The sequence below is a fragment of the Anolis sagrei genome, chromosome 1, assembly GCF_037176765.1.
Source record: "Anolis sagrei isolate rAnoSag1 chromosome 1, rAnoSag1.mat, whole genome shotgun sequence".
Classification (NCBI taxonomy): Eukaryota; Metazoa; Chordata; class Lepidosauria; order Squamata; family Dactyloidae; genus Anolis; species Anolis sagrei.
In genome coordinates this window covers 206,363,937-206,385,354 of record NC_090021.1, presented here as the reverse complement: position 1 = coordinate 206,385,354, position 21,418 = coordinate 206,363,937, and the positions used below count along the sequence as shown (strand labels likewise).

Genomic DNA, 21,418 nt, shown 5'->3' with positions numbered 1-21,418 from the left:
AGATGAATTTGTTTTTCTGATATACTGTATATATAAGAGAAAAGCTAGTCTAGACAAAACTGAGTGTAAATTAAAACTAAATTTTGGACAATACTGAGCTTGGCACAGCAACTGGGAAGTAATATGCAGCTGGCATGTTTCGGGGGAGGGGGGCAACTATATGGAGAGGTGATATTTTCCGTGCTGCATATGTAAGCAAGAGTGGAAGTTCAGGTAAGGAATTGGCTTGGTGTAGCTCTTTTTAGCAATAAAAGCATTGTTGATAGATAATAGAATTTCTTGGCATCAACATGCAAAATAGAATTGAAATCAGAATGACAGTTCCATGATTTACTGCAAGAGATAGCACTGCTTCTCCTTCTCTGCTTGTAAGTAAATTACACTGTTTTATTTTGGCTTGGGAAATAGTATGGAGAGAGAGCAAGAGCGAGAGCTCAAGAGATGCAGGAAAGGAGGGGGGAAGCTTCTAAAAATAAAATTGTAGGTTTCAGGTATGGTTTATGTCCTTTTCAGCTGTAATATACTTCTGCGAGACTCATAATTTAAAACCCTTTTAATTTCCTTAAATAGGGAGTCCAAACATCAGTTACTAATTCCACAAGAGAAATGGGAATGGTATTATAGCGTTAATATGCAGTATACAGACAAATGCTTACCATGGCAACCAACAGTTCGTAGGGGTGAGTGCAAAGTCATAGGGAGTTTACAAGAGCTTTCTTTTTTACCAGCAAAGGTGGCATATATGAATAATTCTCTGCTGTTTTGTGTTGTCGTATCAACGAGCAAGCTAATAGCTTATTTTAATTCTGTTTTAAAACTAAGTAAGGATTGCAACTATGCCATTGCTAGGAAAACTAAAATATACCTTCCCTGTCAATAGGAGGGATTCATTGAGAAAACAAATGTCTGCTTTCAGTCATAAAACATATTATTAAAGCTTGTCACTTCTTTATGAGCTGTTTTAATGGTATTCACTTTATTGACTAAATTGACGTCTCTGCTTCGTTATACATGCACATTTTTAAAAAAATCATTTCCTTTCTCCCTGCTCTGTATTATAATGTTGAAGCAAAAGGCAAGTGGTGTTCCCTGAAGACTGCCTCTCCTAAATTTGAAGCAATGTGCTGGTAATTTTTTTTGTGCACTTTCCTCTTCACAGACCATAATTTTAATTTAATCCATTTTTTTTAAATGTGTGCTTCTGTGGTCTTTCATTCACAGATGCATCAGTTGGTAGAGGAATTATAAATTGTCGTGGTGTTTGAATGAGACAATACATATATCCTCACTGAGAGTTATCAAACCTGGACATAGTTATCCAGTGCACAATTGTTTTCATACAATAATGTCTAGTAACATGTATACAGAAATACCATTAATAGAAGAGTCTCTTTCCAGAAGCTTGAAAATGACTCAGGATAAGTATTCAGAGAAGCAATGACCATATGATATCGTAGTTCAGAATATACTCAGAGGCCAAGTTTATTTTCTTTCTGCACAGCTATTTTCAGACCAATAATATTCAGATACGCACAGCTATTTTTAGTCCCATAATATCTAGCATTGTGTATGAGTGTTAGACTCTCAAGACCAGAGTTCAAATCTCTGCTTGAGAATGGAAACCCACTGGATGACCTTGGACAAGCCACACTCTCTGAACTTCAGTAGAATGCAAACCCCTCTGAATAAATATTTCCAAGAAAATATCTAAATACTGCATAATAGTCACACTTTTTATCCCTTGTTTTTTTCCCTGTGATAATTACATTTTGTAAAAACTGGCTTGTTGTGAAAAGAAGGATTGGTGAGAAAACTTCAATGGAGACGTCTTTTCCCCATGAAGCGAATTTCCCTTCCTTGGGTAGTTTTCTCTCACTTGTCTCACCCCTGTTCTCAACGATGAGTTGTTTGTAAGTCAGATGTTTGTAACTCAGAAACTGCCTATATATAGTTTTTCATTGTTTATTTCTTGATCCTAGGCCAATTTTTTCTATAGTCTTGATTCTGCTCTGTGCCTATTTTTTTCATTCCAATTAATAAGAAGTCCTTTGTTTGTGTGTAGTCTATTTCTTCCCTGACTCCAATATACAATCTTTTAGTTTCTGCCTCTGGAGCATGAACATGAATTATGATTATATTAGTAGACTTTCCCTGAAGTCTTACTGATATTATTCAGCCAGACACTGCATTTTCTTTCACTGCTTTTGCTACTTCCAACCTCACTATTACAGCCACCCATTTCCTCTTGACTTTCCATTTCCTGAGTAAAGCACTTAATTATCTAACTCAAAATGTAATTTTCCTTTCCAGTTTAGTTCGCTCACCCCAGGCATTGAATATTATTAATTCCATTTCTTATTCTGTGATTCATGCTCCTCACATAATATGTGTTTTGCTCCTTTGTACTTTCCTTTCACTTCTAAGAACATCAACAGCTGAATATCTTTTCAGCGTAAGTCCAGATGCATCATTAGCCACAGCACTATGCATAGTTACCTTTTGCTGTGCCCCCAAGTACCTTGTTGGATGCCTTCCAACCTATCTGATCTTCTGGCACTATCCCTTGTTTCATTTTGGACTATCTCTTCATAGAGTTTTCCTTGTAAAAAAAATTGAAAAGAGGTTTACTATGCATCTTTCTGTGTAGTACTGATAAATGTTAGTTACAGTATGAACCACTGCTGTTATCTCTCAGGGATCTTCCATCAGTGTCACCACCACCCTATCCTTTACTGTTGCTGCTGCCCAGTAGCTTGTTTGGCACATTGAGTGTGACTTTTCTCACAAACCCTGTCTCAGCTGGGAAGCTTTACTAGCAGCACTATTATCTACATAATCTTTTGCCTCACAGAAGCATACAGTCCCACTGCCATTGAAAAGTATTGCTCCCCCACACATTTGTGAAGGTTAGGAATGCAGGATCCCCATGAAAGTAGAAAAACAATAAATATAAATAAAACTTGCAAACAATTTTAACATAACCTTTTGCCTCAAACGAGCACACAATCCCACCACCATTAACGAGTATTGCTCCATTCACATTCGTGAAGGTTAGGAAGGCAGGATCCCCATAAATGTAGAAAAACAATTATTATATTTAAATGTTGTAAATACTTTTTAACATGAAAAAACATTTCTCTAGGCATTGCTGTGTCACCCTTGTGGAGAGAAAAAACAGGTTACTGGAGATATATAGTAGTCCCTCAAATCTGTAGGTTAAGCATTCCCATATTTGCTTATTTGTGGATTGCTGTATTTGCTACCTCCTTTGCCATTGCCCTCCGTGAGACTGAAAACAATATGTTTTCTCCAGGCATTTGTAGGTCCAATAAGGCATAGGTCCACCTGTACTTGTAGGTCCTCGGGTGGATTGCAAATACAGCAATCCACAAATAAGCAAATATGGGAATGCTTAACCTACAGATTTGAGGGACTACTGTATATCTCCATATATCTGTTTCTGTTTCACCCTTCACTTTTAAGTCAGCATGTGAGAGCTCATAATAAACATAAATGAAGAGATGAAATAGGTGAATGCAACAATAACTGGACATGTCCCCCGTCCGTCCGTCCCCCCCCCCCCCCCCAAAAAAAAATAAAGACAGATAAAGTCCAAAACGGACCAGTGGGCTCAAGCATGTTCAGTGAGCATGGGGTGCTGACTGGTGGCAGACTGGAGTGGTGCATGGGTAAAAGTGTTGAAATTACACAGAAGCACTCTGAAGTGAAAACTTTGTGTTGCAATGTCTCACCAGAATATTGCATTTCTGGTGCTAGGATATGTTCCTAGCCTTTCTTTACTATAAGTAATTATAATGGTATTGTGGCCATTTTTCTACTGTGACCCTGATATATATTATATGTCCACCCATGATTTTTATGTATCTCATGGATGCATTTCCTGCAGACATTCACAACAACTTAGCTGGCTCATTCATTTCTAAGGTGCCCCAGGATCAGTGGTTTCCAACTCACTGCTTGACCATTGAAATCCTTTGAATGACCTTAGGCAAGTCATTCTCTCATCCTTAGAAAAAGGCAATGGAAAGTCCCTCTAAACAAATCTTGCCAAGAAAACACTGGGTAGGTTCATCTGACGGTCACTGTAAGATGTAAATGACTTAAAGGCATACACATTAGAGATGGTGTAGCTGTGTTACATTTTGGAAATGTTTCATGTTACTCTTTTTCTTTATCCAAAATATTATTGGTTCATTATTACATGAAAAATACATGATACAATAATAAATTCTCTATCTGCTGGAAAAACCTGATTTGGTTATAAGTTAATGTTAACAGTGTGGTTTGTTGGTTTTCCTTCATGTTGAAAAAGTGCATACTCTTGGTTTACCAGATAAGGAAAGAACTGTCTTTCAGAGGACTATAATCCTGAACCTATCAAGAATTCAGTGCTTCTTGGACTTTTTCAATTTGACTAGTTTTGTATCTTTTAAAAACAGTTTCTTTTTGCTTTGTTTTGTTGTTCTTAGAATAGATTACTATCAAGTTATATAGTTATCAGTGGAATTTTTATTGCCCTTAAACAGTAGGGAGAAATTTGGCAACTGCAGAGTATCCCTCTTAAACTAAGTGGGTGGGTGGGATTAACTTTATCTGGATCACAGCACAACTTTCTCCACTGCTAATCTGTAGTTTGCCGATAAATTTAGCACTGCAGAGCAGAAGTCACTATAGCGGTGATGATGGGGAAGATACCAAAAGAAATTCTCCCTGCACTGGGCAAACAGTGGGACTCAGCGTCCAAAGAGCTCTAGGGGAAATTGTGTATGTGAGATGGATTTGTAAAGCAGCACAGTGGGAAATCTAGAAAAAATATTCTGAGGAAAAGTAGTAACTTATCTCTGAACTTGTTTCAGTTGGTTTCCTGTGCTAAGGATTCGACCAACCAAGACTTGAAAATATTCTAAACAAAATTCCAAAAACAAAAAAAAACCAGTTCATTTTATCAACTTGTTGAAGGAATGCCATTTTAGTAGACCATTGTATATAATGGTATTTAATCATGAATGGATTTTGGTATCCAAGGTATGTGTGCATGTCCTGGAACCAAAACCCAGCAGACACTGAGGGTCCACTGGACTCTCCCTGTTTGTGTGAAATAGTACACCACATATGATGGAAAGAACCATTTGATTAGAAATATTCTAGGACAGTGGTTCTCAACCTATGGGTCCCCAGATGTTTTGGTCTTCAACTCCCAGAAATCCTAACAGCTGGTAAACTGGCTGGGATTTCTGGGAGTTATAGGCCAAAACACCTGGGGACCCACAGGTCAAGAACCACTGCTCTAGGAGAATGAAAGCTCTATGAAACTAGAAAATTCTTTGTCCTGTGTATTTTTCTTCTGTGCTTTATTAAGGGGAAAAGAAAAGAATTAGTGTCCTATATATTTGCTGATGCAAGAATATCTAATACCCCACGATTTCCCAGAAATTCTTTCAGTGTGATACATGATATGTGTGATAAAATGCAGAACCTGGTAGTGATAACTAAATTAACTAATTTATATTCAAACACAATAGAAAGAGAAATGATATCTGAGGAAATGTATTATTTTAAAGAGAACCTAGCATAACCAAATTTAAACAAGTATTTTTCTTCAGCTTTGCATTATAAATACCAACTATGGATAGCATGCATATGTGTAGAGGCAAGAGTCCCCAAGTTACAAACAAGATAGGTTCTGTAGGTTTCTGCTTAAGCTGAATTTGTATGTAAGTCGGCATTTGTATCTAAAGTACATTTTTAAGTGCACACTTAAACTCACCCTCTTCATGGGCCAATGAAATCTGGCTCCCTTAATCTGTTTCCAGTCTTTGAGGCTCCCTCCTCTCTGTTCTGTTTTTGGAGATTATATAAAATGGGCCACCAAATATTACAAATCATTTTCATTCAAATTGCTTTGGGGACAAGCCTAGTAGGCACTTGCACTTCCATATGTATACTGTAGTGGTCTTTCACTTCCCTCAGTTTTCCCCACCATCACATAATCCCTCATGCTGTACTTCTGATGACGTTCTGATAGGTTGCTCATTCTCCAAAGAAGTTTGTGAGAGGCATGCAGTACTTTAGCAGGGATGGGGTTATCAATAACCACTCTATCCCCAGTTCTCAGGATCTGAGCTGAGCAAGACAGGGCTAATATAAACATGCAAATATTATGATGTTTAGTAAATATGAAAACCAAATATGAGACCTCATTGTTTTCCAAAGCAAATGCTTCAATGTACATTTCTATTTCTGTGCATTAAATGTCAATTTATTGTCAGATGCAATTTGAATTTTTATTATTGATGGTAAAATTCACGTTCTGTGTAGGAATCAAGAACTAGTAAAACGGCATGCTACAGAATACATTTATTAGGAACGGTTTCCATTGAATATTTTTGTTTTTGTCTATATGACCTAGTTTTTGAAAACCTAGGTGGGAGTCTGCTGCATTGCTGATGTTTTTCTTTGAAACCATAGATTTTTTTGTTACTACTAAATTAATTCTGCAGCACAGCTAAGTGTGGCATAACTAAAAAAATCTTACCATCTTCAAGATATGCATAATCATTCATTTTATTCAAACTGTGTACAAAAACCACTTTTAGGAAGACAGTAACAATCTGTTGTATCCATAGCAAAAAGTTCATGCTATGCTGTCATTACCGTCTTTTAATAATAGAGAATTAGTGTTTCAGCTATGTTTTGTGTTATGACCATTTTCTTTCTTTGATTATTTTTAATATTGTAGTGATAAACCTTTATATAGGATATTGTTCAACATTTTTCATACTATATATTCAGATGCTCTATAAGGAGTATATCCAAATAGCATTTTCTGGAAGTTTATTATTGTCAAACAAAATGACGAGTGGAAAAACAAGCTGCTTTCTCAATGCATTATAAACTCAATTTGAGTGGTTTAATTCTTCAGGTTACAGTTGACAGCACTTTTCATGGCAGACAATTTTATATTAAAGCATTCAGAAATCCCCAGGAAGAAAAATTATATGCATTTCAGTGAATATATTTGTCCAGAACTATGAGGTTGCTAGATCATAACAAGCAGTTATTTGTGTATGTCAGTAGAAACATCTATCTGGTTGAGTGTGACATTAAAAGGAGAATCGTAGGATGGTCAGTGTTGATGTGTTATTGCAACAAGTGAACCTGCAAAAAATGTTGCTTATGGATCTCCTAGCTAGAGAAGAAGTAACAGGACTCAAGTGCAAACTTTCATGCTCTGCCTTTGTCAGGTCACTTCTGCTTCTCTGTGTTTTCATAATTCACAGAAAGGCTCAAGTGTTCAGTGAATATTGGTTTTGTACCCTGTATATTTTCTGATCTACCCCAGGTTAGTATCCATCACTCCTTATTCATCCTAGACCAGTGTTTCTCAACCTGGGGGACGGGACCCCCGGAGGGGTCGCAAGTGGGTGTCAGAGGGGTTACCAAAGACCATCAGAAAAAAACAGTAATTTTTGTTGGTCATGGGGTTTCTGTGTGGGAAGTTTGGCCCAATTCTATTGTTGGTAGGGTTCAAAATGCTCTTTGATTGTATTTGAACTATAAATCCCAGCAACTACAACTCCCAAATGTCAAGGTCTATTTCCTCCAAACTCCACCAGTGTTAACTCTTGGGTATATTGAGTATTCGTGCCAAGTTTGGTCCAGATCCATCATTGTTTGAGTCCACAGTGCTCTCCGGATGTAGGTGAATTACAACTCCCAAACTCAAGGTCAATGCCCACCAAACCCTTCCAGTTTTTTTTTCCTGTTGGTCATTGAAGTTCTAAGTGCTAAGTCTGGTTCAATTCCATCATTGATAGATTTCAGAATGCTCCTTGATTGTAGGTGAATTATAAATCCCAGCAACTACAACTCCCAAATGACAAAATCAACCCCCTCCAACTCCACCAGTATTCAAATTTGTGTGTATTGGATATTTGTGCCAAATTTGGTTCAGTGAATACATCAGATCTTATTATTACAATTGATAACAGTAGCAAAATTACAGTTTAAAGTAGCAACGAAAATGATTTTATGTTTGGGGGTCACCACAACATGAGGAACTGTATTAAGGGGTCGTGGCATTAGGAAGGTTGAGAAACACTGTCCTAGACTGAGCCTTGTCTTAAGGAAAAAGTCAAAGGGTGAATTTTTTTTCTTAAGAAAAGGGTCTAAAAAGTTCAGAACAACGTATATCCAAATTGAAAAAGATTACAAAATGCAGAGGTTGTGCATGCAGTCATTACATGTATTCTACTAGTAGCCTTATCGAAGCTGCTTATAACTTGTGATAAGGGATAAGTTATAAGCCTTGATTTTATAAGCCAGATACTGATCAAAATCTTGCAGTTAATGGGATTTTCAAATACTGTGATTTTGGAGAATTTGGTTTCAACTGAAATAATTTGACTTACTAATATGACAATCCCAACAGCACCTGGATTTTCTAACGTCTCAATTTTAGCATTGTTTACTTGGGGCTGGGGGGCTTAAATATCTTAAAGGCACCCGATCCCAACTGACCTTAGAAACCAGGCAGGGTCAGACCTGGTTAATAATTGGATGGGACACCACCAAAGAATACCAAGTGCTGTAGGCTATATTTCAAAGGAAGGAACTGACAAAACTATCTCTGAATATTCCTTTCCTAAGAAAACCCTATGAAATTCATAGGGTTGCCATAAGTCGACAGGTGACTTAAAAATACAAAGTGAGTACCATTGTCTGGATTGAATGCTGGGCTCAGTGGGGTATCATCACAAGTAAGCAACCTCATCATTACAGTGTTGCAATGAGCTATTTATAAGATTGCCCTTGTGCCTAGTTAGGAAGCTGCAACTAGTGGAAGATTCAGCAGCTTGAGTGCTTGGTGGATCATTCATCTAGGTATTTATTATTCGTGTCTTGAAAGACTGTGCTGGCTGTCTTTGAAGTGCTAAACTTCATTCACTTTTTTTAATAAGTACAAAACTCTAAATAGCTCACCAGGCCACTCCCAATGTATTCCCAGTTAGCCACTGGGAGTATATAGGAGGTTTTCTAATTATTCATTTAATAGTTTTGAAGTGTTGTTACATTTTTTTCCTGTGTACATGTCTGCTTTCAGATAAATAGCAATATATTTCATAGGACTTCATCCATAGTATAGATTTGGGTGAAGATTCAACAGTGTACTTTGATATGTAACACCAATGAATCTGGGTCTTTCTTCTCTTTCTGCTCAGTGCGGCTTGCTGTGATGCCAGAGCTCTGTACCTGGGCGTTTCTGAGCCATCTGGGGCAGGTTTTTAGGGCACACAGCATGCTGCAGGGTGGAGTCGCTGATATGGAGGAAAACAATGGAATCCAGATGGAGTCCATCATTGTATTTTTTTAAATGTCGAAATACCAAAGAGGATTTGAACACGTGCTAGTCTTTTTAAAGTATAGTAATGCTACTATTATGAGAGGAACAGAACAGTGTTTTTTTCTTGTTGAGAATGAATATATTCTATACTATAATTCCTGAGAATTTAGAGTTAAAGTTCAAGGAATTAAAGGGGCGAAACTGTCATATTATGTGTCTTGTATGTTTCCTAAACTTTGGGGACCACCATGTGGCTATATAGAATTCATTGCTTACTAAGCTTACACTATGTGTATATCGTAGTTGATATCTACACATTTTTCATGATATCATTGTAGAGGTTCTTGTTAGAAGCATTTGTGAACCCTGCTTCCTATATGAAGTGTACTCTGCAACTTTCTAACAAAAATGTTTGTTGTATTTTGGAATAAATAAACAACGGATTACTGTATGTAGTCCACTTCAATAGTGTACTCAAGATAGTGTACATTTCTCTATTTCTTCCAATTTGATTCTCATGAAATCTGTATGATGTTTGTCATGCTAAATGATAATGATGGACCCAAGCTTGCTCAGTGATTTTCATGACTTAATGGGGATTTGAACTCTTCAGACCAGGCCAATGCTGATCATAACACTAGACTGGTTTTCAAGATATGCTTTGTTATAAAACAGGGATTCTCAAACTTTTTCAGTTATGGCGCACCTTTAAAATGTAAAGTTCAAGGGGAGCACTAAATTTCATCTCACAGATACATAGTGTATTTGATAAATGAAATGGCAATAACATTGATAAAGCAAGATAGTTTCACAATTTAAGCATGCAAGACATTGAGTTGTATCATTCAAAATGTTTATTTTCTACACCAGTTTTACATTATAGACAGAACTACATGCACAAAAGAGAAAAAATGCTTGTATGTCTATTCCAGTTGGGTTGGCAGACATCTTGATATTTTTTAAAGGATCACATTTTCAGCCAGCAATCTATTGAAATGTTTCGACGTTATCCTCCCAAACAGAAATATTTTGTTCTCACAACGTAAAATAAACTACACTACATTGATATTTAAATATAATAAATTACAGATTATATACTTTTTAATTAATCCATTGGTTTTCTAGTGACTGACCTGCAAGAAAAAGCAAGTAAAGAGCAGTTTTATATACAATCAAACTCTGCTTTAAACTGAGAGCCAGCATAAAGTAATGTTTTAAGTATTGTACATATATTCAGGGAGGGCCCATTTTAGATTCTCATGTAATCATACATTTTGACAAATTGCCACTGACCATTTAGTATCCCTTACCTTATAGAGTGGTTACAGAGATAAAATTGAGGCAGGTATGTAATGGTAACTGTTTGGGGGGTAAAAACAACAAATCTTTTTCTTTGCTGTTTGTTAAAAAAATTCACTTTACTTGTACTTCATTTGAAATATAAATCTTAAAAGATCTTAAAAGGTATGTTAACTTTCTTTTCCCAGTTCTTCCACACAATTCCTTTGACACTTTATTTTTCAAAACCGAATGTTGCATTTGCTCCTATTTCAGTGCTTACTGCCTTTTGCCTCCTTAATTTAACTTAAGTATTACACAGTATTTGTTTTGGTTTAGGAGTGAACTCTTAAATCAGTATAAACCAAAAGCAGAATTAGCATCAGATATGGGAATCTTTCCCAAAAAAATCATAATTATTCATATATATTTATGAATTGCAAATACATGTACATGGTTGTAAAGATTCTGTGACCATTGCGGTCCTTGATTTCTACTCCTGGATATTTCAGTTATTAAAGATCAAATCAGATGGACTTTTATGCACTGCTTACTGTGCAGGGAAGAGTTTTTGACTTTGCTTATTTTTTCAATCTAATTCATTGGGAGCTTGTGAGGGACAATTTGTGTGACTGCAGCATTAGACATTCAAAAGGTAAAGTTCCACTGGAATCTTTTTGTAAACAACTTCATGATAGTTAGATAAAATGAACTCATTTACAATAATACAGAGTTTCAAGAAGGTTCTCAATAGTTAATTTTGCGTTAATAGGTTACCAATTATGCAAAGAGCACTCTTTCATGGCAGAATTTTCATGAAATTGTTGATTATTTCCTGAATGTTTCAGTAAACAACTTTAAGAACAGCACTCCAGGAAAATATCTTATGTTTCTAAATATAGCTTGGTCACATGCCCTAGTACTTTAGCACAAAGCATAATTTACAAGTTTAATTTACTATCCCTCTATATTTTTGATATATTGTATTCTTGCACAGAGGCTCAATCTGAATGAGTTATTATTTCCCTGCACTATTAGTGCTCCTTGTGCAAAGCAAGGCAATTTCATATAATTTTATACTCTTTAATTCTTTGTGTTCTTCCTGCATGGCAGCAATTTTTTTCAAATTGGTTTTTTTATATAGTTGAAAACTGGAAAATGGTCATGAATATTGTAAGAAAAAAAGTGTTGATGTTCCAGTAGCAGATCTAATTCAGTGATTTTTAGATCAAACTGACAGTTGATTTTGTAAGGTATATATACAAAATGAGTTTCTTTCTTTTCTAGCTTTATATTAGGTTGAGAACTTCAAGGAGACGGGGTCTACATGTTTAGTTTAAGGACCTGTAAAGAAAACAGTATATTAAAGTACTATCATGACTAAAATTGATATACTGTATATTCTGGTGTACAAGTCTAGAAAATTTAGTCAAAAAGTCATTCCCAAAACCTTGGTTCACTTATCCATAAGTCAAGGTAAGTACTGTACTTAATTCTTTTAAAAAGAATGAAAAAGTAACCATCCCCTTCTCCAGCTAGAGTAGTAAAAAGCAAGAGTTTTGTCCATTCTGGGAATACTTCAAAGAAGCATCAACCCCCTTTACTTTGTATTGTCAAAGGCTTTCATGGCCGGGATCACTGGGTTGTTGTAGGTTTTTCCGGGCTATATGACCATGTTCTGGAGGCAATTTTTCTCCTGACGTTTCGCCTGCATCTATGGCAAGCATCCTCAGAGGTAGTGAGGTCTGTTGGAAATAGGAAAAATGGGTTTATATATCTGTGGAATGACCAGGGTAATGTTTCAGCTGATCACCTTGATTTGCATTCAATGGCCTGGAAGCGCCTGGGGGGAATCTCTTGTTGAGAGTGAATTGATGTGCCTGATTGTTTACTCTCCTTTGTTTTGCTGTTGTAATTTTTGAGTTTTTTAATACTGGTAGCCAGATTTTGTTCATCTTCATGGTTTCCTCCTTTCTGTTGAAATTGTCCACATGCTTGTGGATTTCAGTGGCTTCTCTGTGTAGTCTGACATGGTGGTTGTGAGAGTGGTCCAGCAATTCTGTGTTCTCAAATAATATGCTGTGTCCAGGTTGGTTCATCAGGTGCTCTGCTATGGCTGATTTCTCTGGTTGGAGTAGTTTGCAGTGCCTTTCATGTTCCTTGATGCGTGTCTGGGCGCTGCGTTTGGTGGTCCCTATGTAGACTTGTCCACAGCTGCATGGTACACGGTAGACTCCTGCAGAGGTGAGTGGATCCCTCTTGTCCTTTGCTGAACGTAGCATTTGTTGGATTTTCTTGGTGGGTCTGTAAGTGGTTTGTATGTTATGTTTCCTCATCAGTTTCCCTATGCGGTCAGTGGTTCCCTTGATGTATGGCAAGAACACTTTTCCTCTGGGTGGATCTTCATCTTTACTCTCGTGGCTTGTTCTCGGTTTTGCAGCTCTTCTGATTTCTGAGGTGGAGTATCCAAGTGGGCTCTACAGGCCATTGAATGCAAATCAAGGTGATCAGCTGAAACATTACCCTGGTCATTCCACAGATATATAAACCCATTTTTCCTACTTCCAACAGACCTCACTACCTCTGAGGATGCTTGCCATAGATGCAGGCGAAACGTCAGGAAAAAAATTGCCTCCAGAACATGGCCATATAGCCCGGAAAAACCTACAACAACCCCTTTTACTTTCTCTGCTGTGACACAACTTCAGGGCTAGTTGAATGCCAGGGCTCACCCCCTGAGGCAGCATTGGGCTTTCCTGCTTGCACAAAGTCACCCACAAGTAAACCGTGGGCCGTTTCAAAATTTTGGCCCCAAACAGTGCCTTCAACTCTATATGAGAATATATAGTTATTACTATTTATTTAACCTCTTCTTCTGCCTTTTTTATCGTGTCAGAAGCGAATTGAGAATATACTGCAAGTTGTTTCTGGTGTTAGAGAACTGGCCGTCTTCAAGGACATTGACCAGAGGCTGGCCAGGTGTGTTACCATCCTGTGGGAGGCTTCCCACATGGGAAGCTGGAGCTGATAGATGGGAGCTCACCTTGTCTCACCGATTCGAACCGCTGGCATTGAGGTCTTCAGGTCAGCATTTCATCTGGCACAAGGTTTTAACTCAGTGTTTGAGGAGGTCATAAGGGGGTGTCACAGGGGTCTCCAAATGCCATCAGAAAGCACAGTATTTTCTGTTGGTCACCACAACATGAAGAACTGTATCAAGGGGTTGCGGCATTAGGAAGGTTGAGAATTTCTGGTTACTCTGTGCCACTGCGGCTCCTTTTTTTTTTTTTTTTTTTGCCTTAAAAATACTCCCAAAATACCAAATTTCTATAAAAATATAGAACGTGGTAGATTTTGTTAATATGTGGCTGATACTTTATTGCACTATTCTGCGACCATTCAGTTGTGTCTTTTGCCCCTGCTACTCCAGTAATATAGTAGTTTCTCATGATTCTTGTTAACACATAGCTTTTCCCTAACTCTGATTAGTTGTGAAATACACCAAAATTAGTTGTAAACAGATACTTCTATGTAGTGCTTAATTGGCATTAGGGCTCTCGCCCTGGGTCTGAAAGCCAGGTTCAGCATAAAACTTCAAAAAAGACTTCATATCACTGAGCCTCTGTGGAATATATTGCCTTCATCTCAGAGTGAATATTAAGAATCACCATACATGAGGGAAATTTCCACATAAGAAGCTTACATTTCTGGACAGATTTGAAAACTACAATTTGTCTATCTAGAAACAGAAGGATAACCTGGGCCTAGGCATGCTTACTTAGACTTCATGGCCTAATGCATCTATTTAGATTTGCAGTCTTAGACACGTCTATCTTTCATGTGGTTATACTCACTCCTAGCAACTGAATTTACTATATGTGTGTTCTGTGAATAACTTTGCTGCAAAAAGTGTATATATTTTAAAGTAAACCTTTAGATGCCTAGCAATGCATTAATGTTGTTAGATTATATTTCCAACGGCTGCTTTTTAAATTGCAGATGAATTCAGTATATATTTATAATCAAAACATGACCTCAATATATCTGCACAATTTTCATTACTTCATTCTCCAATATTTTGCTGAGTCAGTTGAACCAACTTAAATTAACAAGAGAGAACTATTTAACCCAGTGGCTGTTGAGACCTTGTTTTATTAGCCAAATTTATGGGATAGGGGTCTTTCTTTTCAGGTCCTGAATGACTACATTTCTATTCTTGCATTTGCAGGGTTTTACATTAGGCATTTGCTCCTACTGTGTTTGCATGCTTGCAAGTGCGTGTGTGCACACGCAAACAAAATAGGCTTTTGCAGCTTTAAATAAACACCAGTCAGATGGAGAATATTTTCTTTTCCATACTCAGAAGGGAATCTTCACGGATGGGAGCTTAATTCCATAAATCTTTCTCAAACAATAGAGACAGAAGCTATGTACCCAGCACATAGCTACCATTTAATATTATTTGAACCTTTGGAACAGAACAAGCTGTTTGCTTTGGATAGCAAGAAATCCTCAATGATTTCAACGAAACCAAGTTACATTTTAAAAAGTGAGCGCCTTAATAACAAGGCCATGTCTTACCTTTACCTAATGCCATGGTTACCTTAACTAAGATGTATTACCTGTGTATTTAATAAAATACAGTTTTAAAACCCCTTGAGGGAGGTTTACTAGCTGGTCACTGGTTGTTGGCAACAGTGTGGCACAAAGCTTGGAAATATGTGGTCTACTTTCAAATAATCAGTCATTAGGCCCCAAAGAAATATGAAAAAAAAATAATTTTCTGGTCTATCTTTCTATCTTGAGAAGATTGGTGGAAAATAAATACAGGCCAGCCCTACTTGCCATGAAAAAATAACTTACTTGGAAAAAGCATGATTATTTGAATTATATATACACTGAAAATGGTATAGGCAAGAAAGCTCTTTTGGAAAGCCTTCGTGATTTCTGTGCCTATTCCATAATGCGCCCTACCCAATTACACTGCATTATATTATATTAAAGTAATTACATTAAAGTAATAAGCTGTCTTTCCCCCACTCCTCCTCAGCACCCACTGCAAATAGATTGTGTGTGTGTGTAAAGGGTAGTATTGTCATCCTTGAATAGAAAACTACCATTTGAAAGGTTGTGGGAGCACTATGAACACTTTCTATAATACTGTTGCTGGCAGTACTCAGTATGTGTATTTTGTGGGTCTTCCTGTGTTCTCTGCAGCATTTATTCCTGAAGGTAGGAAGGGGGAAATTGAAATTTTAATGCTAAGTGGCTTATGCTTAAAAGCACACACATGTTCCTATTTTTACATTGCTAAAACCCTGGTGCTGTCTGCAGTCCAACTTCAAACACTTCTCAAGGTTAAAAGGCTTGACAAAAAATAGACTTGGTCTAAAGATGACAGTCTTAGCTGAAGAAGTGAGCATTTTGTGCCAACTTACAGCACTGTCAAAATATGTATATAAGCACATTCCCCACAGACAATTATGGACATTACTTCTGCTGTTTATCATACTTGATAAGTCACAGATACCATAATAGGAAGGTGCATTAATGTTATCTCTACTCAATATTGTTAAATACTGAGGACATACGACAGTGAAAACTTCTGAAATGGTGATGTGCGAGTTTGTGAACTCTGAATAATCCAAAGAGGTATCATTATTTTTACCATTAAATGACAATGAGTGCCAGATCTTTTCCTAGTTATTCCAGTGCCTGTGGTTTGTAGAAGATGTTTGTGTTTTTTGTTTTGTTTTTTGTTTTGTCAATTAGCTTTTTATTGAATTATATCATAAGTGAATAAAGAATAGAACATCGAAAGAGTGAGAACAATTTTTGGAAACAAAAGTTTGGAAAAGGAGAGAATTTAGAAGAGAGAACAATAAAAGAAAAAAAAGAGATATACAATACATGAATAGTTTAACTTCCTTCTATTCTTCGGTGGTTATGAAATCATGGTAATTCGCCTCCCGAAGGGGCAAGATACAAAATTAGTCTAAACATCCCTGTGATTTCTAATCTTCCTGTGAGTGTTTGTTTAATCATATTACTAAGTCTACCTTTAATTGCTTAAGGTAAGATTCTGCAGCAATTTTACAAAAAAACACACATTAATTTTCTACTCCACACCTCTGTGTGAATGTAAATAAAAAGTTGAAAAAGTTTGACAAAAGTCTTTGTTGAACAATATACCACTACCCTGAAAAGTCAATTTTCTAGGAAGGGATACGTTCTCATATTTTATGGTACTTGGAGACACTGTTTTACAGTAGCTCCCTTCCTTTCTGGAGGAGTGAACCCAAAAGGTGATGCTAGGGAGCTCCTGTTCGAACCTCTGGCTGTTGACCTTGGGGTCCCTCACAGCTCTATTTTGTCCCCCATTCTTTTTAACATCTGTATGAAGCCACTGGGAGAGGTCATCCAGAGTTTTGGAGTGCGATGCCATCTAGATGCAGATGTCACCCACCTCTACTACTCCTTTCCCCCTGAATCCAAGGAAACTGTCCTGACCCTAAACCAGTGGTTCTCAACCTAGGGTCCCCAGATGTTTTTGGCCCACAACTCCCAGGAATCCCAGCCAGTTTACCAGCTGTTAGGCTTTCTGGGAGTTGAAGGCCCAAAATATCTAGGGACCCCAGGTTGAGAACCACTGTCCTAAACCAATGTTTCTCACCATCTTTTTAGTTACCTCCATATTTAAATGGAAAAAGGTTGGAGGAGTTGCTGCCCATCAAGCCTTCTACAAGCAAATTCTTTTCATGGCGGCTTCCTCTAACTTTAAGAATGTAAGACTGTGTGCATTAGCTGTAAGTTCTGATAGGATTGGGGTTCCTTCCTTCCAAATAGCCCTGATTAAGATAGCACTATTGATTTACTATTCCACCAACCTCACTTTCTATTTCGTCTTGAGGATATAATAAGCATCTGTCTCCCTTTATCCTAACTGATGCACATTTAGATTTCTCAATCCTTGGTTACTTAAGGCTCCCCACTTCCTGTAACATCAGCTCCTGAGCTTGAACATGTTGCAGTTTGGATATTTATCACACTAGAGAATGAATTCACTTTAAACCTGGTATCTGCCTCCTGTAGAATTCTGGCGTTTGTAATTTAATGAGGCTGTTAAAGGTTTCTCCCTAAACTACAAATTCCAGAATTCTGCAGGAGGCAGAAACCAGATTTAAAGTGGATTCATTCTCTCGTATGATGAAGTAGTTAGACAAACATTCCTAGAACCTCCAAAATAGCATGATTACGGGTAGAATCATAGAATCATAGAGTTGGAAGAGACCTCATGGGCCATCGAGTCCAACCCCCTGCCAAGAAGCAGGAAAATTGCATTCAAAGCACCCCCAACAGATGGCCATCTAGCCTCTGTTTAAAAGCTTCCAAAGAAGGAGCCTCTACCACACTCCGGGGCAGAGAGTTCCACTGCTGAACGGTATAATTGTTGTTGTTTTTTTGTGTGTGCCTTCAAGTCATTTCTGACTTATGGCAACCCTAAGACAAATCTATTACAAAGTTCCTGGCAAAAATTGTTCAAAGGTTTTATGCCTTTGCCTTCCTCTGAGGTTAAGAGAATGTGACATACCCCAGGCCACATCACAGATTTTTATGGCCAAGCAAAGATTCAAATCCTGTTTTGTTTTTGGTTTTTTGTGTGTGTCCCAGTTGAACACTTGAACCTTTATACCACACTGGCTGTTCTAGCATAACTCACCAGTGCTTTACTAAAGCAATAACGAAAACATTTTTTCTAATGCTAATTGGGAACTCACTTTAGGGAAATTGCTAAGAAAATGTAGTGAATGAATAACTTAGCTAATTAATTAACAAGATAATTCCAAGCTCTAACTTTTTAATTAAAAGTCAGTGGAGTTAGCAAATCAGATGTTTAAATGTGGAGACTGCCCAGTTTGGGACTTTCTAGGCAGAGAGTGTAAAGATAGAACCACTTGCTTTGTGGTGTGGTGGTGCTTGACAGTAAAAGAATAGTTCTTACCATCTCCTTCCTATAGTTGTCCTTCATCTTGTGCAGAAGGGAATGGCTGTACAGAATTTTGTATAGGAAACAAGGAGAGTCTGAGCTGCATTTTTCTAATGTTCTGTATTCTTTCACAGTATTTTAGTTGGAAGCAGTAGAAAATGCATCACCATGTTTTCTCCCACCTGTCTCTAACTCTTGGGGTAGGCACCTACTTCTTGCCTGATTCAATGTTGATAGTAAGAGTGGCCACTCAAAGGGGATGACAAGTCCTTCTTATGGACAGCATACAGTTCCCTGGTATAGGCAGATTGATTTATTTTCCTTCCAAATATACTGGCTGGAGCAGTATTTTATCAGAGATTTACCCCTCAATTTGTTTTGCATCTAGTTATGGGCATCGTTTTTCAATTGCATGGAGTTGAGGATCCATGACATGGACTAGGCATGTTAACCCGCATTTAATTGCACCCTCTAGGATAGGATTTTTCAGTTAGGATTCTCTGGAACCCTAGAGTTCTCTGATAAGTCACTGGGGGTTCTGTGAGAAATGGAGATTGAAAAAAATATTATTTTAAAAACTGGAGCTATAGTGATTTTTAGAAAATTGTATACACCTTTAACAGTTAATACTAGATATGGTAAATACATAATATTATAAATCAAAGTTACAAATTTGTTCTTTAATTGCAATTTTATGTAAGACGTTCAAATTGTCATCCCTGCAATTCACTGCTTGCATTGTTAAAGCGCAGAATTGCAAACCTCACTTAATGTTGGTCTTATACATACGTGATACCCTGTTTACCCAAAAATAAGACAGTGTCTTATATTAATTTTTGCTCCTAAAGATGCACTAGGTCTTATTTTCAGGGGATATCTTTATTTTTCCCATGAAGAAGAATTCACATTTATTGGTGAACAAAAAAAATGAATATTTATTATATACTGTGCAGTAGTTGTCAGTATATAATAAATATACTGGCCCTCACACAAAAAAAAATAAGGGTTGTCAAGTACCTAGCTCCCACACACTGTCTGGAGAATGTAACCATCTCCCACAGCAGTTCCTGGACCACTTGTACAGCAGGGCAGCATTGCAGCTTCCAGCCACCAGGGAGAGCATGCTTCCAAACAAAAACTTTGCTAGGTCTTACTTTCGGGGAGGCCTTATATTTAGCAATTCAGCAAAACCTCTACTAGGTCTTGTTTTCAGGGGATGTCTTATTTTCAGGGAAACAGGGTACTTCTCAACTATTGGAATCTTTAATCCTATTGATTGCGTATACAATTTTTTCGGGATACACTCTATCTCTAAAATTACACTTCTCCTGCTAAATGTTTCGGTTTTCTCAGATGCGGTCTAAATATTTGAATGATTAAGTTTAAGCTATACTTACAACTGCGATTGGCCTCAACCCTAATTAGCCTTCAAAAGAGTGAAACATGCTGTCAGTAGTAGCTTATAAGAACATAACAAGAGCCCAGAGCATATCTAGACCAACATTTTGTTTGGAGGCTGCCTCAATGGGTGCAACTATATCCCTCTTGTGCTGTCCAGAAATTGTATGTTTATCCAGCTTCTTGAGTACACCAGTCATAATAGATAAGAGTCATATGTATATTTTGATAGTACTTACTTGATTATAAAATGTCATTATTTTGATACTAATAGTATCATGTTAACATTTTAATAGTTTATATTTTCTTCCTTTTAGGTTTTAACATTGAAGCTGTATCATCATGAGAGAATCACAAGGAATGTCCAGGAGTATCTTGGACAATGAATGGAAGAGGACAAGAAAGCAAAAAGAGTGTGGCATTTAAAAAGGATTTAATGTTTGGAGATCTTGCCTGTGATTCACCTGGAACAATGATACTTATTTTCTCAAAATGCAAATTAACTTATACAATGATCAATTTGGAGTCACACTGTTGAACTAAGAAAAAGAAAAAACCCTCTCTTCCTGGCCAGTAACAGAGCATTGATGCATTATGATTTTCCCAAGCTGGAAGCATTCATTTTTACTCAACTAGACTGTCCGTATGACTATATAAGGAATAAAGCATTTCATACTTAATATTAATCAGTATGGGCAACTGACTTGTCAGCAAAATGGGAGATTTCATGGAGTGAGCCAGAAATTTCCCAATGCACTTTTGTACATGCTGGGAATTGCTGTACTGTATGGCCGTCTTCTGGAGGCCATGAAGACATATAAAATGATATCATCTCACTGTTGATATCTTTGAGGAGTCACAAGCAGAATTTTAAAAATGAATGGAAGCAAGGAATTTGACGTTGGGGACAAAGATGGAGGGCTACCGACAGTACAGGTCCCAGTTGGCTGGCAACGGAGGGTGGAGCAACATGGAGTACTCTATATTAGGTAAATAATAATTATTATATGTGTTACAGTATTTTTAAATGCCAAATAAGTAATTCTGTGAGTTTCCTTGATAGCTAAAAATCTCCTCTAGCCCTAGAAGGCATTCATTTGTGCATCAGCATTTAGATTATATTGTGCCGCCCTACAGTTGATTAGGTTTTTAACTGACTGCCCTGTTTTGATGAAAACATAGGCTCAGATGAAAAGCTATACATTTGAATGCTGTTTTTATAAGCAGCATTATTTCTTCAAGAAAATTAGTACATCAGTAAGATGCATAGACTAGATTCCTGACATGCTGGCTTTTCAATGATGGAAAGAAGTATGTGTATGTGTGTGTCTGTATAGGATGAAGCACATTCAAACATGTTACATTTCGTCTACCACCTGGTATAATACGTA

At 37.2% G+C, this 21,418-nt stretch overlaps 1 protein-coding gene across 4 annotated transcripts in view; it reads left to right on the top strand.

The window, feature by feature from the left end:
* MBD5 (methyl-CpG binding domain protein 5) overlaps nt 1-21,418 on the top strand; it is a 132,877-nt gene that overhangs the window by 60,605 nt on the left and 50,854 nt on the right. For all 4 annotated transcript variants that reach the window (XM_060776412.2, XM_060776420.2, XM_067472654.1 and 1 more), the window contains one exon: nt 20,345-21,016. In XM_060776412.2, the coding sequence (XP_060632395.2) occupies nt 20,904-21,016 (113 nt within the window). In that variant the 5' untranslated portion in view covers nt 20,345-20,903. The remainder of the gene's footprint in view (nt 1-20,344; nt 21,017-21,418) is intronic.